Source organism: Leptonychotes weddellii, chromosome 1 (assembly GCF_054177405.1).
Source record: "Leptonychotes weddellii isolate Sample4059 chromosome 1, ASM5417740v2, whole genome shotgun sequence".
Lineage (NCBI taxonomy): Eukaryota > Metazoa > Chordata > Mammalia > Carnivora > Phocidae > Leptonychotes > Leptonychotes weddellii.
This window is the reverse complement of record NC_138369.1, coordinates 99,195,647-99,211,964: the sequence shown is the minus strand read 5'-3', so window position 1 is coordinate 99,211,964 and position 16,318 is coordinate 99,195,647. Positions and strand designations below refer to the sequence as shown.

The 16,318-nt window shown below is 47.7% G+C and overlaps 1 protein-coding gene across 2 annotated transcripts in view; it reads left to right on the top strand.

The window, feature by feature from the left end:
• Positions 1-4,852: 4,852 nt before the first annotated feature.
• LOC115943919 (NACHT, LRR and PYD domains-containing protein 1a-like) overlaps positions 4,853-16,318 on the top strand; it is a 31,503-nt gene continuing 20,037 nt past the window's right edge. Inside the window, exons 1-3 of one of the 2 annotated variants that reach the window (XM_031037788.2) lie at positions 4,853-5,015; positions 14,853-14,887; positions 15,008-15,094. In XM_031037788.2, the coding sequence (XP_030893648.1) occupies positions 4,984-5,015; positions 14,853-14,887; positions 15,008-15,094 (154 nt within the window). In that variant the 5' untranslated portion in view covers positions 4,853-4,983. The remainder of the gene's footprint in view (positions 5,016-14,852; positions 14,888-15,007; positions 15,095-16,318) is intronic. The other variant, XM_031037789.2, reaches the window with a different exon arrangement.

The window sequence follows — 16,318 nt, the reverse complement described above, 5'->3', positions numbered from 1 at the left end:
TAACTAAAGACTTCTACTGGATAATGTCAGTAGCAAAAGAACTTCTTAGTGTTGATATCTTGGCTGCATCTGCTTTTCTAGGCCTGGTACTAGAAGATAAGAGTCTATGACACAGAGAAAACAGATGTGGAGAGAAAACTGAGTAGTCTTTGACATACTTAAATCAGGAAATGCCTGATCTTCTCCTGTTCACAGCTTCAAGGAACGATTCTCACTCTGATCTTACAGTATCTTTTTTTTTTTTTTAAGTAGGCTCCACGCCCAGCATGGAGCCCAATGCAGGGCTTGAACCCACGACCCTGAGATCAAGATCTGAGCTGAGACCAAGAGTCGACTAAGCCACCCAGGTGCCCCTGATATTATAGTATTTAAGGAATTCTCCAAGATATCTTCAGGAAATCCTCTCTTCAAATCTCTCTCTACTAATACTCCATTCTCCAAAAATTAAGATAAATAAACTTACTTTTTAATCTAAAAACAAGCAGGACTCACATACAAATTTCATATAGTATCTTTAGTATCAAAATGAGACTAAAAATTATATAAATCAAATAGTGATAAATATATAAATAACAAAATTTGTCCTTAGATAGATAAACCTTTGAGATACACTGTAGAGTAAAAACAAACTGAAAAGCAGTGCACATGTCACACAATTTTTGAGACAAACATACATAAAAATGGTATTTTCTATAATATATAGGAAGGTTTGGGGAAAATAGTCTGGAATGAACACTCCTGAGATGAGTATTTACCCCAGGGAAAAGATTAAACAACCACCACAAAACAAAAAATCCAAGTATGGACTTTACCAACAGGGGTTCCCAAGAACAAGCCTCATTTGGGCCTCAGAGAGAGAAGACACACCATCTTCATGGATTTAACCAAATGTGTTGGGAAAAATAATAAACAAATATATTTAAATAAAAGGAGAAGGAGATGGAAAAGTAATCACTTTATTGTGGTGTCCTCTCCCATTCAAATGATGCCTTGGCCTCCACTTCCTCAGGCAAAGAGAGGCCAAAACTAGAGTAAATTGAAGTAAATACAAGCAATTTGGTTCTTGGCCAGAGCTTCCTGATCATTTGGACCCAAGGCTACAGTAATGATGAATGTCCCTATGTAATATGTCTAAATATTTAAAAGTTATAAATCAAGCTAGCCCACTGTTAAATGAATACATTCCATTTTCCTGACCTGACAGATATTCCTGTAAAATGATGTGGAAGATCAGGTCAAGTTAGACTTCTCAGAGTCCATTACCAGTGTGAGGCAGCATTAGGAGAGCTGGCTCGGGGTCCATAGGCCACCCTCTTGGTTTTCCACTGCTTGCCTTGTCCGTATGGTGAAGGGCTCTGTACACACATGTGGACCACTCAGCTCCCATGTGGACCACCCAAGCGCCATCCATATCCCCTTAAGCAGCTGCCCTTGGTGTCTCTTACCCTGGCCTGTACACTCTGGTGATATGCTCCACCCACAGAAAGTTGGACCTAGGAAAAAGGCCTATGCAGGCCCTAGAAATGGGCTCAGGACCATTTGGACAGGGAATTTGGGATCTCTTATCCCCTGAATTTGGTCTATAAGTTGGGTGGGGGGGGAACAGTCTCCAGAAGGGCACATCCCTTGGGCCTTATTGGCTCCTCATCCTGTGGGAGGTACGAATGGAGGAGGGCCACAGTGGGGCCATCTAAAGCAAGTTTCCAGGGTGGCCCTGGCCTAAGGTCAGTACTATTCTTTGCTTGGGGACTTCTGGGCTCAGGTCCTGATTACTTAAGGGATTTCAGGGGTTATTTTGACTACATTATATATTGAACCCAAGTCAGTGAATTAGCCTCATTTCCCCCACTTTGTACTAAATATGGATAGTTAAAAATATGAGCTGCACAGCCAGCATCAAGACTTTCTCCTCTGTGAGAGGTGCCCAGGACTGGAACAGACTGATTAATGAAACCAGACCCACCTCTTTCATCTTATCCTGTTATTTCACTGGAATAGAAGGCAGAATTGTTGACACTGTGTAAATTGTTCTCTCTCCCTCTTTTTCAAACCAACTAAGGTTGAATTTACCTAAGTTGAAGTGCAAATGATGTGATTCTACTGCACTAACCATAAGATCTTGTTTCCTGTTTGTATTAGTTGTTTACTGCTGCATAACAAATTATCCTGAAATTTAGCAGCTTAAAACAACAAACATTTATTATGTCATAGTTTGCGTGGGTCTGGAATCTGGAAGTAGCTTGGCCCACCAGGGCTGCAGTCATGAAAAGACTCAACTGGGGTAAAGGATCCACTTCCAAGCTCACTCACATGGTTGTTTACAGGCTTTAGTGCCTCACAGGCTGTTGGATCAAGTGTTTTAGTTCTCTGGGCCTCAGTTGCTTATCATACCACGTGGGCCTCCTGGAAGCCAAAGAAGGAGAATTTCAGGAAGGGGAGAATGGTCAAGTGAGTCAATAGCATATGGAAAAGTATACTTCAGATGTAGCAGCTGCAAGGTAACTGCTGACCTTAGCAAGAGTGGGCAGTGGGTCAGGAACAATGTTACAATTGGTTGAGAAGTGAATGGGAAAGAGGAAAAGGGAGTATAGGGCCAGTAGATCCCAAACCACGGTGGGCCAACAGGTGCTGGGTTGGGCCACTTGGGGAGCTTATACAAAATATGCCAATTCCTTATAGTTAATTATAATGTATTATATATTTGAAAGTTGCTAAGAGAGTATATCTTAAAGTTCTTATCATGAGAAAAAAATTTGTAACTATGTGCCGTGATGGATGTTCACTAGACTTATTGTGGTGATCATTTCACAATATATACAAATTATGGAATCATTATGTTGTATACTTGAAATTGATACAATGTTATATGTCAATTATATCTCAATTAAAAAAATACCAGTTCTTAGACATCCCCCCTTTGGGGGGAGGGGCAAGGAAGCTGAGAATGAGAAAAGTTAAATAACTTGCTCAAATTCCCATAGCAGAGCTGGGGTTAGAGCTCAGGCTCATCTGGAAGCCAAAGTTTGTGTGGGTAGGCAACAGACTAGTCTGGCTCCCCACAAGCCCATGTGAACATGAACCAGCTTTCACTGACAGCTGGTGGCCCTGTGTGAGCTCCAGTTATATGATCTATTAGAACCCCAGATAGCGTATATGTAAAGAGGGTGTAATATTTACCTTGTGTTGTTATTGCAATGATTAAGCAAGATAATTTATTTTTAATGTCCTCTTGCCAAAGACCACTTGGAATACACCTGTAGTTATACAAGCTGGATTTATTACTCATTGGTGAGGGACACCATAAAGGTATCTCAGTGAGAGGATGTTAGAAAATATCATTAAAGGATCTGGGCTCTTGTTAACTGACTTGGGGGCAGGCTTAAGAAAGCAGGGGTAGTTCTATGAATGTGTATCTTCATAAATCTTAGCCATAGAGAGGGCAGACTCGAGTAAGGCTAAGGGCATGAGTGGCCAAGAAGCAGCAGTCCCTCTTATTAGCCAGGATAGCTGTATGTTTGGTATTTTGTGGCTTGGACCATGTTCACATTTTGTCTGTGTTCCGACATGATTGCTGAGTGATCTTGTTCTTGTCTTGATCCATCATGGTCCCAGAGAGGCCTTGTCTGGTGTTGATCTTCTGCGAAATTGTTGATGTTCGGCGGGAGAACACCAAGGCCCAGTAACAGTGCCAGGACAGCTCTTTCTTAGAATATAAAGTGTCCACTACAGTGTTGGACTCACAGGTATTCCACCAGTAGGGGTTATGACTTTGATTGTGCTCACCCACACTGCCAGCGCAGGACCTTCCAGTCACAGTGAGGCAGGCACGGGGCTGAGCCTTTTGGAGGAATCTCAAAGACAGATGTCTCTTCAAGCTGCAATGAGCCATTTTCTTCCCCAGCTTCAAGCATTACATGAGGCCATTTCCAGGAGGTCAGGGGTATTTCAGTCTGTGGAGAATTTCAGAACAGCAAAGAGAAGGCTGCCAGTTAGAGGACCCATCCTGGACTCTGCCTTTGCCTCCTTCCTGCAGTCGCCCTGAAGTGAGCCAGACCTGGGCTAGGTGCTGTGACAGCCACGACTTCGTGGAAAGCAGACAAGCAACTATGCTGAAAAATGGGGTAAAAGAGAACAGTGTGTGGTGAGGACCACCAACCGTCTAGGCAGTGGTTCGCATGCTTTCCTGAGCATTGGAATCACATGGGAACTTTTAAAAAATAGTGAAGCCTGGGTCCCACTTCACGGATTTAATTGGTGTGAGATGCTACGTGGGGCATCGCTATTTAAAAAACTCTCTGGGTGATTTAATACATTGCAAAGTTTGGGAACCACTGGTTTAATCCATCCATCTTTATGGTTTTTTTGGGCGGGGGGAGGTCTCGAAGCCGTTAATTTGATAAAAGCTGTGGTACCTCATTCCAGGCACTTGTATTTTAGATACAAAACCTGACAGAATTTCAGGGGGTTTATAGATCCTAAGAAGCAAATCTGGGAACCCCTTCGTGGGGGGGGTGTTTTTAAAAAGTTCCCATGTGACTTGAGCTCTCTGACCCCTCCTGAGAGAATGGCGCGGGTCCTTCTTCACAGAAACCGCCGCTTAGGGTCATCAAGCTGAGTTCCCTCGGCGCGAAGGCGCCGACAAGCAGCCGGGGCTGGGCCGGTGTGCGCACGCACGTGTGCGAGTGTGCACGTTGGTGTGCACGCCAGTGTGCACGCGCGGGGCCGCCGGCGAGCGTGCGTTTCCGTTACCGGAGCCTCGGCAGCCTCCGGCCGCCGCTGCGGATGCGCGCCCGGCACCCCCTCCCAGTCAGTCCCCTCCCCCGGTGGCTCTCGCTCGCCCTCTTCCCTCCCCGCGCAGCGTCGTCCGCCTCCGAGTGTGCAGGGCAGCGCTCCGCACGCGAGTCCCTGCAGCAGCCGCCCGGGTGCGCACTGAGCGCCGAGCCCGGGGCGCGCGTGGCGCCCCCTCCCAGCGGCAGAGCGACGATGAACCGCGGCGTGGGGGTCGTGGAGAGCAGGTGAGCGCATCTGCGGGGCTGGGGGGTTCGGAAGGAGAAAGGGCAGAGCAGGGTCGGGGGACGGCCGGGCCCAACGTCGACGCGTTGCAGAAGAGGCTTTGCCCCCTTCGGCACCCCCGGCCTCTCCCGGGCTCTGCCCTTTGCCCTGTGCCGGCGGGGGCGAGCGCTCCACTCCCGTCCCGGCATCCCCGCTCCGGCCGCACAAACAAAGCACACCTCGCGGGCGGCGCCTGCCCCGCGCGGGCGCAGAGCGTGGGGAGCCAGTGCGCCCCCCGGGCCCGACTCGGACCCTCAATGCCTGGCTCCGGGGTCTCGGCGGGCCGCACCTAGGTAAGGCAGGCGGCGGCGGGGTCGCGCGCAGGTGCCCGCGCGGGAGGCGGGGGCGCGCAGCTCCGGAGGCCCCGCGCTCCCGGCCCAGAGGCGGGGCCTACAGGCGGCGCTGCGGCTCCCAGCGGCCGCGCTTTCCTGGGCGCCTGCTGCTCGGCGCCGCAGCGGTGGCAGGTGGGCCCGATGTATTCACATCCTTCTGGTGGAGGCGGCTGCGGGTCGCCGGCGGGTGCCGGGGAGGGCAGGTCGCCCTGCGGCGCCCCCTTGCTCCCCGCGGGTGGACTCGCGCGCTTCCCGCCTCCGCGGTGACTCCCCGCCCCCGAGCCTCGGTTTCTGCTGTCCTCATCTGCCCCTAGCTCCCGGGCTTCAGCTCTCGGGAGCCCCTGCGCCCTCTGTACCTGGAAGAGGACTCGCTCCAGGAGGGTGCCCGGGGTCTTGCTGAACACCATCGGCTTTTAAATTGTTTGAGTCGAGGGTAGAATTAGTTCCCTTAACGCCGCCCTTGCCGATGCGTGGAGGCCCCACCCCCGGCAGCCCCTCACCCCCCATGTGGCGCTAACACAACGTCTCGCTCACAGAAGGCTCCAGTCAACAGTGCTTGAAGGATTTCTGCTATAACTGTAAAGGTAGCCAATGCTTCTGTTTGTCACCAGACCTTTATTTTTTTTAAGTTTTTTTTTTTTTTTTTAAGATTTTATTTATTTGTCAGAGAGCACGCACAAGCGGGAGCGGCAGGCAGAGGGAGAAGCAGGCTCCCGGCTGAGCAAGGAGCCCGATGCGGGACTCGATCCCAGGACTCTGGGATCATGACCTGAGCCAAAGGCAGACGCTTAACCGACTGAATCACCCAGGCGTCCCTCACCAGAGCTTTAAAAGCAGCTGCTTTTTACATGGGAATGTTTATTAAGAGCTAGTTTGGGGATGCTCTAAGGATGTTGTGGGCGTGTTCTCCAGAGTTACTGTCATCTGCAGGAGGAGGCTTTTAGCATCGGATGTGGTGTTTCAGCAAGACGTGTGATGGGCGGTTTGTGTAATATATCCTTTAGGTAATCCTTTCATTGCCGTTAAGCGCTTGCAGGAAGTCACCCAAAAGCAGTGCATAAACGCTCAGCAAGGATTCAGACTGCAGAAAATTTTCTTTTTGGACAGTCACTGCTGCAAAACCAAGTTTCTACAGGAACAACTAGAACAAGGAGAGACTGCCAAGGTTTAAAGTGTCCACGACTTCAGTTTTTCGTGGATCATTAAACATTAGGCCCAGTTTCCTCACAGGGAGGAGGGAGGTTTGTTTTTTCTGCCACTGTCCTTTCTTTAAAACACTGTTGCAATCAGGAAGGCAGCCTAGAAAAGTCTGTGTGTAGATAGGTTTTACTATTTGATTTCTTGACGTTCGGATCATGAACAAAACCACAGTAGGACACGAACTGAGTCCACACTGAAAATCAAAAACTCTTCTTACAGAGATGTTCACCCAATAGCAAGTCTTGGGAATGATTGTTAAAGAGAACTTTAAATTATTGCTAGAAGTGAAGTTTTCCCCCTGCCAAAGCAATAAAGAGAGGAAGTGAATTGAAATATAGTATGTGACATTAACACAGTTATTTACACAAACAGAGCTAACCGAATTTTTCTGCTGGCCACCCAGAACTACCAGCCCTTGTTGGTATTACTGTAGGATATGTACCCTCCCCACCTATTTCCATGAAAACTCCTTAGTCCTCCATCTCTGATCTTCCTGGCCTCTTCAGGGAGATTGTTGCTAATGTGTCATTTTCATGTTTCAGCATGGCAACAAAGTCCATAAAATTCAGTATCAGCCAAGGGTGAGGTGCAAGTCTCTGTAAGCTGTAAAGTTGCTTGTAATTTTTAGTAGCTGCACAGCATTCCCTTCTCATATTTTTGACCATTTAAGCTGTTTGTTACAGATTTTTTAAATACTGAGGAATAGAGTCTTTCTGTCATTTATTTGTTCAATGAACTTTTTTTTTTTGGTGCAAATTCTATGCCAAACCATGTGCCGGATGCTGGGGATGTGGAATCCTTGGCTATACACACCCCTTCGCTCGCACTCATTGTTTTATCAGTTCCCAGACTTGTAAACAAATTACCGCAGAGCAGTGCAATAACTCCATTAATCCAGGTGTGCATGAGATGTTATTGGCTCAAGGAGCGGAGAAGAGAAATTCCTTCTGCGGGGCTGAGTCATGGCAATTCCCCACCCCACACATCTTCAGCTCAGGAGAGCTCTCCTTGTTCACTCAGGATTTCTTTCTTCTCTTTTCCTCCTTCCCTCCTTGTCTTCTCACTGCTGGAAATGTCCCAGTGGCCTCCCTTCTCCCTGCCAGCCTGGTCCCAGCCCTTTTCTCTCCTGGCCCCACTTCCCTTTGGAGTACATTAGGCTAAGCTCTCACTGACAGGTACAAGAAGGAGGAAGGGAGTAAACCCTGAAACTGTTTCCCCCAGTTCCTGCCACCCCACAGCTAGCTGCCTTTTAGGCCATATCCTCAATGCACTTAGCCTCTTCATCTTGCTCCCCTACCAGCCAGGGTTATTCTCCATTCACAACTGTGGCCTGTAAAGCCAAAGTTCTAGATACTTTCCTTTTCCAAGATGCTGAAAACCCGTGTGTGTGTGTGTGTACACAATCATAGAGAAAACACAAGCATCTTAAGTGGCACATCACAAAGTGAACACATCTATGTAACCATTGCCCAGGTCAATACATAAAATATGGCACTCTAGAAGCCTCTCTCATATTCCGATTACTCACAGTCCTGTTTCTCCTTCCCAAAGGAATGAGAGATTAATTTTGCTTATTTGTAAGCTTTATAAAAATAGCAGCATATAGCATATAACCTTCACGTCTGGTTTGTTTTGTGCAGCATTATGTTCGTGAGGTCAATCCACATTGTTGTGTGTAAGCAGTTCTTTCATTCTCATTGTTCATAATATTCCATTATATGATTATATCACGTTTTGTTCATCCATTTCTTACTCTTAATGAGCATGGTAGTTGTTTCCAGTTTTTGCTTATTACAAATAATATGCAATGAATCCTTTAGCCTTTTGGTACCCAAAGATCTACCAGTTCCACCATTATTTTTTCCTATTGGAGAAATTTAAAAAGGGAATAGGGGTAGGTGAAGGAGCCAGCCTGTTGAGCCAGCCCTGTGGATTTTCCATCTTTACCAGCACTGAGTACCTTTGGAGGAACCCAAGACTGTGCTCTCATTCAGGGACCTGAACATTGAAGAAAAAAACCCATAGGATGGCTTCTTTTGTGGGCAAGCTGATTGGAAGTGGTGATCTTTGGGAAGAAAGAAGAAAAGAAACTAGGTCATGATGGGAAGCCGATTTGGTTCAGAAAGTATCCTCAAGGTTTTGGACAGCTGGTGGTTTAGGGTACCCACATCTCTCCTGTCCCCCACTCCTCCACCTGCCCCCACCTTCCCTTTATTGAGTCTCTGACCTACCCCAGGGCTGGTCTTGGAGAGCTTGGCATGGATGGAAGTCTTTCTGTCCTGGCTTGTATGGAGGGGACTTTTGGCTTCTAGAGCTCAGTTCTGAATGCAGACAGTTTCCTTGGAGTGTGCTTTAAAGTTACACAGCCCCGTGGGAGGTTTTTATCACCTACTACTACAACTGCCTGGGCAGGGGGACTAGCTCTTGTGGCCTGGGGGACTGAGGTTTTCTTTGGGGAAATGCTTAGGCCTCTGGACTCAACACAAGCAGTGTCTTAACCTGCAGGTTGTCAGAGGGTTGCACGGGTTCACGTGGTCCCCATGTAAGACATTGAGGACAGCAGATTCTGGGACCCTGCACTATTGACTTCCTCCTCTGCTTTTAAGATGTCAATCTTCCCAAGATGGAAATATAGATACTACTCAGCAGACTGAATAATTGCCACTTAGCATCCTTGGGGTTACCATCAGTTTGGTTACAGAGTTAGGATTTCTCCACCTCCCTGACCTTCCTCATCTCCTGCTTCTCTCCCCCTGACCACACTTGCTTTCCTCCTGTTCCTGGACCTTGATCCACTCCTTCCTGTCTCAGACAGGAGCTGCCCCCACTATTCCCAGTCCTTCTCTCTTGTCCATTTCTGCTGTCCCTTGTCGCTCAGCTTAAATGTCACTTCCCCAGGGAGCCCTCCCCAATTCCTCAATCTTAGAGGAGCTCTCTTGTCATTCTCTCAAAGCACTTCCTGTCTTAGATACAGGAAGTCAGGCTTCCCCATCAGGCTGCTGGGCTGGGGAAAGCACAGACCAGTTGCTTTGTTCACTCATATCTGGCACACACACTCCACACGTGTTAGCTGAATGAATGAATTGATAAGGAAGCCAGGAGACCTGAGACAAGTTGTGAGATTGTGTCTGCTTATAACTAGCTATGTGATCGTGGGTATTTATTCACTTGCCCTCTCCTGTTTTCCCATCTCCCATTGTAAAATGATGCATCAGACTGGAAGATCTTGTAGGTTCCTTTCATGTTCAGCTTTTTCTGAGCCTAACAGCTGGAGGATCCTGTTTGTGGGGATGCAGTACTCTTTGAAAATGCAAGATGGCCTTAGCATCATGGTTTAATTGGCTGTGTAGTCAGTCACGTGCCTGTGATCTTAGCATAAGAGCTCGGTTCTTCCTAGTTCTTCAGAGCCTGCTCTGGGCTAACACTATAGCTTATGTTTATTTTTGTTTTGTTCTTCCTGCATCGTATACATATGTATTTGTTTTCTGATCTGTCTCCTCCTCCATTTGGGTGCCCCCTGGGCACAGGGTTCATGTGTTTTGTGTTACTTTTATATCCCCTCTGCCTAGCGCAGCATCTGTCATATGGTAAATAGGCATTTGTTAATTTGAATTGATGGAAAAGAGATCTATATTATAGAGAATATTACTTGCATTGCGATTATGCCCCAGGAAGTATAGTTATTTCATGATTGTGCATTTTAACTCTGGTTTGTGACTAACATAAAATCTTTTCCACTTTCTTTAACTGATTTACTTATGGGTTTTACTTTACTTGTTATGGTCTGTTTTCTAGAAGGTTGATAGGGGCTAAAAGAAGTAAAATACTGCTTGGTTTAATTCTGGTGAAAAGTTAGATGAGGATTTGGGGCATATTATGTATGCCTGAAAACTCTGTTTACCTACAGTTGAGAATTACCTTCATAGGCAGTAGGAGCCTTAGTAGGAAGAAAGACTGGTGTTTTGTCGTTATCTACTTGGCAGAATTTTTAGCTTTCTGTTGTAAAACTGTACTGGTGAAAGCTTGGGCTCTCCAATCAGATGGACCAGGATTCTCGGATAAGTTACCCAAGATCTCTGAGCATTATTTTCTCTTCTGTGAAATGGGGATACTACTAGCTCAGTGTCAGGCACTTAAAAGATGGTCGTGATGGTTAAATGAGCTAATGGACATAATGCCAAGTCCTTGACTTAATTTCCAGCACACAGTAAACATTTAACAAGTACAAGTTGCTATCATATTAAGGTTTTATTTTTACGTTAAGTATTGTTAAAAAATATTTGGGTGGAGAATTATTACTTATGGAGCCAGATTGGGTGAAATCATTCTTATGCCTGATATCAGCCTGTCCAGGCATTCTGGTTCTCGTGCATCCTTCACCGGCCTGTGCGGGTTTGGCTACGTGACTGGGCACCTCTGAGCTGCAGTGTCCTCATCTGCACGTGGGGATGGCAGTCCTTGCCCTGCCTTCCTGGCAGAGTTCATGTGAGGAGCTGGTGCTCTTGTGGGTCTGAAAGCACTTTGGAAGTTTTAAGGTCCTGCACCTACATGAAGATTTGGTATTGCTCTCAGGTTTCATTTCATTGCAGCTATGACTTAATTCCGACAACAATTGGTTTTGCTCATTTGCACATAGTTTCATAGAATCCTCATTTTTCCAACAAACATTCAATAAACACCCTCATTTAATATTAGCCCTTTGAGGTTTTTAAGCCTGTTCTGTCCGGCCTGCAGCAGCTCAGGGATTTTACTGTGCCAAGATGCAGGGTGTTTTTGTTTCCCCCTTCCCCTAAGGGAAGGGGCTGTGCCAGTCTGGGGCCTGGAAGCTGATAGGTATGAGGCAACATTTATATTTGATGCTGGTGTTGGAACTGCAGTAAAATTCTACCTAGTAATAATGATGGAGTCCACATCAACATTTAAGGAGTTTTAAGTGCTGAGTAGTCGATGTCCATGCCCCTTTCCTACTTACCTTTAGTCCCTGAATTAAACTGAAAACATTTGGAATGGGTGCTCTCTCTCCATGGTGGTAACAGTGTCCATGATAGAAGAGAGGGCGGGCACCTAGCATTCATGCAGTGGCAAGGAGCCCTCTGGGTCCACTAGGGTCTGCCTGCCCCATGTGGCTTTCCTGAGGCGGCGCGGGGGTGGGGGTGGGAGGGAGCTGCCTTGGGGGCGGGAGCTGCCTTGGGGGCGGGCTCCTCCTCATTGCGTCTAAGCCCCTCCCCCTTCGCTGTCCTGGCGTTCGTGTCGGGTGTTTCTGTGCCGGGAGTTGGCCTTCTACCCCGCAGCCTCACTAATCTCATCTTGGGCACCACTCACTCTCATCTACTTCACGGAGAAAATGAAGGTTTTATGCAGAGGCTTTCTGGGTTTTAGCAAAAGTTGTAATATCTAAGCAGATGGATACATGTCTGGAAACAGATAAGCAGCTGCAGAAAGGGGAAAATGAAAGTGCTAGTAAGGAGAAAAACACAGTTTTGTTGAGAACACAGAAGTGGGTTTTAACCAGGCATATTTTGTGCAATAAGAATGGCCAACTTTCAATCCATGTTCTCATAATTATCTTCAAATTAAAAGGCATAGTGACTGCATTATAAGAGGTAGGAGTCTAGAGAAAAAAGATGTCATGTTTGGCTTGTCCTTTTATTTTTTTTTAAGATTTTATTTATTTATTCATTAGAGACAGAGAGAGAGAGGCAGAGGGAGAAGCAGGCTCCCCGCCTAGCAGGGAGCCCGATGCGGGACTCGATCCCAGGACCCTGGGATCATGACCTGAGCTGAAGGCAGATGCTTAACCATCTGAGCCACCCAGGTGCCCGGCTTGTCCTTTTATAAATTTCATTAAAAACCATATTTTAGCCTTTCTTGGTTTCTTGAAGCATTTCCCAATTACAAGTTCACCACCACAGCCTGACCTTTTGAGCAAGAGTTGAGGATTAAAAAACAAAAGGATTTAAGTCTGAAAACGAGAATGTGTGTATTTCCTAGAACCATGGAGCTTGGGAAATACCAAATACTTGGGGAAGTTTACCAGCTAAAATCCTGAGTCAAGGAGGTTTACAACATCTGGGGGTCCCAACTGACTTGGGGGAAGAAGAGGAGGGAAAGGGAAAGCAGTTGGTCTGCTGCCTTTGCGGTCTTGGTCCTCAGTTTGCAACCAGGGTTGGGACCTGGGGGTGGAGTGGTGGGCACGGGGCGGGGAAGGCTTTGGGCCAGGCAAGTACGTGGGCTTTGAAGTCATAATGGCCTAGAGTCAAGTGCTCCTTCTCTAGTTGTTAGCTCTGTGACCCTGAGGAAGTTAATTAACCTGTCTGAGCCTCTCTCTGCATTCGTAAAATGGCCTTCAGAGGCTTTTTGGGGTGATTGAATGAGAAAATAAAGATTTTAAACACGTATAAGTGCAAATGACATCATTGTTGTTTTCTTTCTGTATTTTCATTTATTCATCAAAGATTCTGATTCAGTGGGCCCAGAACAACTGTTTTTAGAGGGTACCTCATATAGCTCTAATGTTCCTCAGACTATACTTTGAGAAGTGCTGTTCTTACATGATAAATAGGAGTTTTGGCATCAAGGGGAGGGCAGGGCTGTTACTTATATGCACACACAACTCCAGGGGGTGCCCCAACATCATAGTGCATGTTCATGGAGCCCCCAGAGTTGGGGCATATGACTTGCAAGGCCATAGGCAATGACCCTGGCTGGGGTGGTGATACAGAGAGAGTGGTGTATGTGTGTGTGTGTGTTATCCAGGGTGTGCTTGGGACACTGAGGATCTTTCACTCTGGGGGAGCGCATGGGTGGGAGACAAGGGAGCAGGGTGGAGGTCCTTGTGCGCCCTGCCTAGGAACTTAGGTTTAGCCAGAAAGCACTGAGAAGCCACAGAAGGGTATAAGCAAAGACGTGATTAGATCACACTGATAATCACATGATGAACCAAGAGAGGGAGACTGCAGGCATGTATACTAAGTATGAGAAAATTATAATCAGCTAACCAGGTGAGAGCCAATGATGAGAGACAGAGAGGGAGAGGAAGAGAGAGAGAGGGAACGTACTTAAACTGAGGCAGAGAGTGTATGCCAAGGAGGGGACAGATTTGAGAGATCTCTAGAGGGAGGCTCAGGAGGACTTGGATTGGCTGCTTGATGAGGAAGAGGGGGCAGGAGCTGGTGATTGCCGGAGGTTCCAGGTAGGTGCCCCAGGGATGTGATTCTCTGCAAAGGCAGGTAAGGAGGAGCAGGTTCTGATGAAGATGGAAAGCAACGATTAGGTGCTGACTGTGGTTAATTTAAAGTACTGAAGTGCCCCCCAGGCCCCGGGCACCTGGAACTCAGAGAAGAGGCCTGGGAAGGAGGTGCAGATTTAGGATGGGAAACCCTGGTGTGAAGGGCGCATGAGGCAGTATGAGGTGGAAAGAGGAGGGTACGCAGAGGTGACTCTGGGTCACGTCGCTGCCCGGGAGGCTGGAGCAGATGGAGCCAGTGGATGAAGCACACGGAGAGGGGAGAGGTCACTGCCACAGGGGAGGTGGGAGGTGGCAGCAGACCAGGTAAGAAGGGATGTGGAAGCCATGGAGAAGCCCGCCACCTACTTCATCTAATGAGGCCATAGTCACTAAGGACTGAAGACGGCCCATTGGGTCTGTTGGCCAGGAGTCACTGGTAGCGTGGGAGAGCAGAAGTCAGGTAGCTTTGAGTCCAGGGGAGAATGGGGAGCAGGAGAGTGGAGACCATGTGCGTAGGGCACAGAGAGTTCAGGCCGTGGTGAGGACAAGGGAGAGAACTTCAGAGCCCTCAGTGCTCAGGGTGCCATATCTGAGGGAGGAGGCCAGAGAGGCAGAATGAGACGACCTGGGAGAAGGAGGATGACTCACGGAACCAGATGGAGGGCCTAGAGGCCACTGCAGGCTGGGCAGTTAGGACTGTGTGCCTAGGGATGGGACAGAGGAAAGCCAGATGGCTGGGCATGGAATGGCAATCCTGTGAACCTTGAAGGTGTGGTGCTGGCTCCTGGGGGTGTGACGGGACGAGAAGGGGGTCAGGTGCACATCCAACAAGCCCTATTGGTGTGTTTGGCTTGGCTGTAGGTGGAGTCAGTCCATAGGTGGAGAATGAGAGGGGCAGGAAAACCATTGAGGAGGGAGAGAGTTCTTTAATTTGCAACATTTCTGGAGAAACAATATAATGATCATTTTGAAGATTTTCGTAATTATTTTATGTAAAATTAGTATCAGTTTTTAAAAGTCTTTTTCTTTTCTTGTGCTAGTGATGACCATCACAATGCCTCTTCAGAAGAAAAAGGTATGGTACTCCTAAGTCAATGTTGAGTTATTAAAAAACTGATACTGTATGAAGCATTTGCAGTTTTAGAAAATTATAATTTATTTTACTTATGGACTGCAGCTGCTTTGTTACATTCAGGCATTCCCTGGCTGCTGGCTGGCAAGCTGGCCTCCTTACACAGAGGGCAAGGAGAGACTGAAGAAGGAGGCAAACCGCTCCAGATTGGTAGGTGGCAGTTTCCATAAGCAAGGGAACTGACCTAGGAGGCTGGTCTTGGTCTGCTTGGTACTTAGAAGCCGGGCAGATGTTCATTCATGCATTCAAGATGGTAAGACATAGCTCCAGGCCTGGCAGACCAACAGCAAGACAATCAGCCGCCGTTTGCCAGAGGATAAATGTGACAGGAGGGATCATCGAGGAGGCAGGCTAACTCGGTGGGGTAGAGGACAGCAGATGTGACTTTGGGCTGGGTCTGAACAGATCCCTGGGAACTCTGGAGGTGGGGCCTTGGGGAGGGGCTTCCAGGCAGTGGGAAGGTATCTGGAAAGGCTTGGAGGAGTGGCAATCATCCTGGCGTTCAAGTTTGGGGAACAGGGGAGTGGTTAAAATTCATTGCAATCATCTGGAGACTTTAAAGATAAATACTGCTGTTCAGGCCCCACCCCAGGCCGGCTAAATCAGAACCTCTAGGGAAGGGCCGAGTCCTGGGCATGGATGTGTTGAGAAAGCTCTCCAGGTGATTCCAAGGTGCAGCCAAGGTTGAGAACCACTGTTCTGTGCTTCCAGCCCTGGAGGACCAAGGCCACGTCCCATCACTTGATTTCCCAGCGTCTGTCCCTACATAGCTAGTGCCTCACCTCCCCGCAGGCATCCTCTCATACAGGAACCTGCCTCCCACTACCCACTCTAGGCCCGCGTCCAACCAGTCACCAGCTCCCAGGGGCTGACCTGCTGGAGTAATAATAAGCATGTGTGTAAGTGTAGCAACGTGGTTGAGGGTGCAGGTTCCAGCCAGACTGCGTGAGTTGAAATCTTAGCTCCAGACTTCCTGGGGGGGGGGGGGTAGGGTGGGGGTGGTCTGGCCTCCGCTTACATCATTGGGCAGTCGTGAGGAGACATGCGTAAATACAAGTGAAGCATTTTACATAAATATATGTGAAGTATACATATACAAAATGAGTAAATAAATATGAGTAAGTACATGTAAACGAGTAAACATACATACATGCCTAGCACATGGAACACTCAAAACAAGCTGCTCTTAGCGCTGTTATTATTGTTCTCATTATTCTCAGATCTTTTCCTCCCTCCTTGTAACTGCTGCCACTCCTTCGTTATGGACGTAGGGAGGAGGGTTTGAGAATAATGCTAATAGCTTTCCGTGTGTGTGCATGCTGAATCCAGAGCCTGCGTGGAGGGGGAGGCAGTGTCTGGAAACTGGGAGGAGGA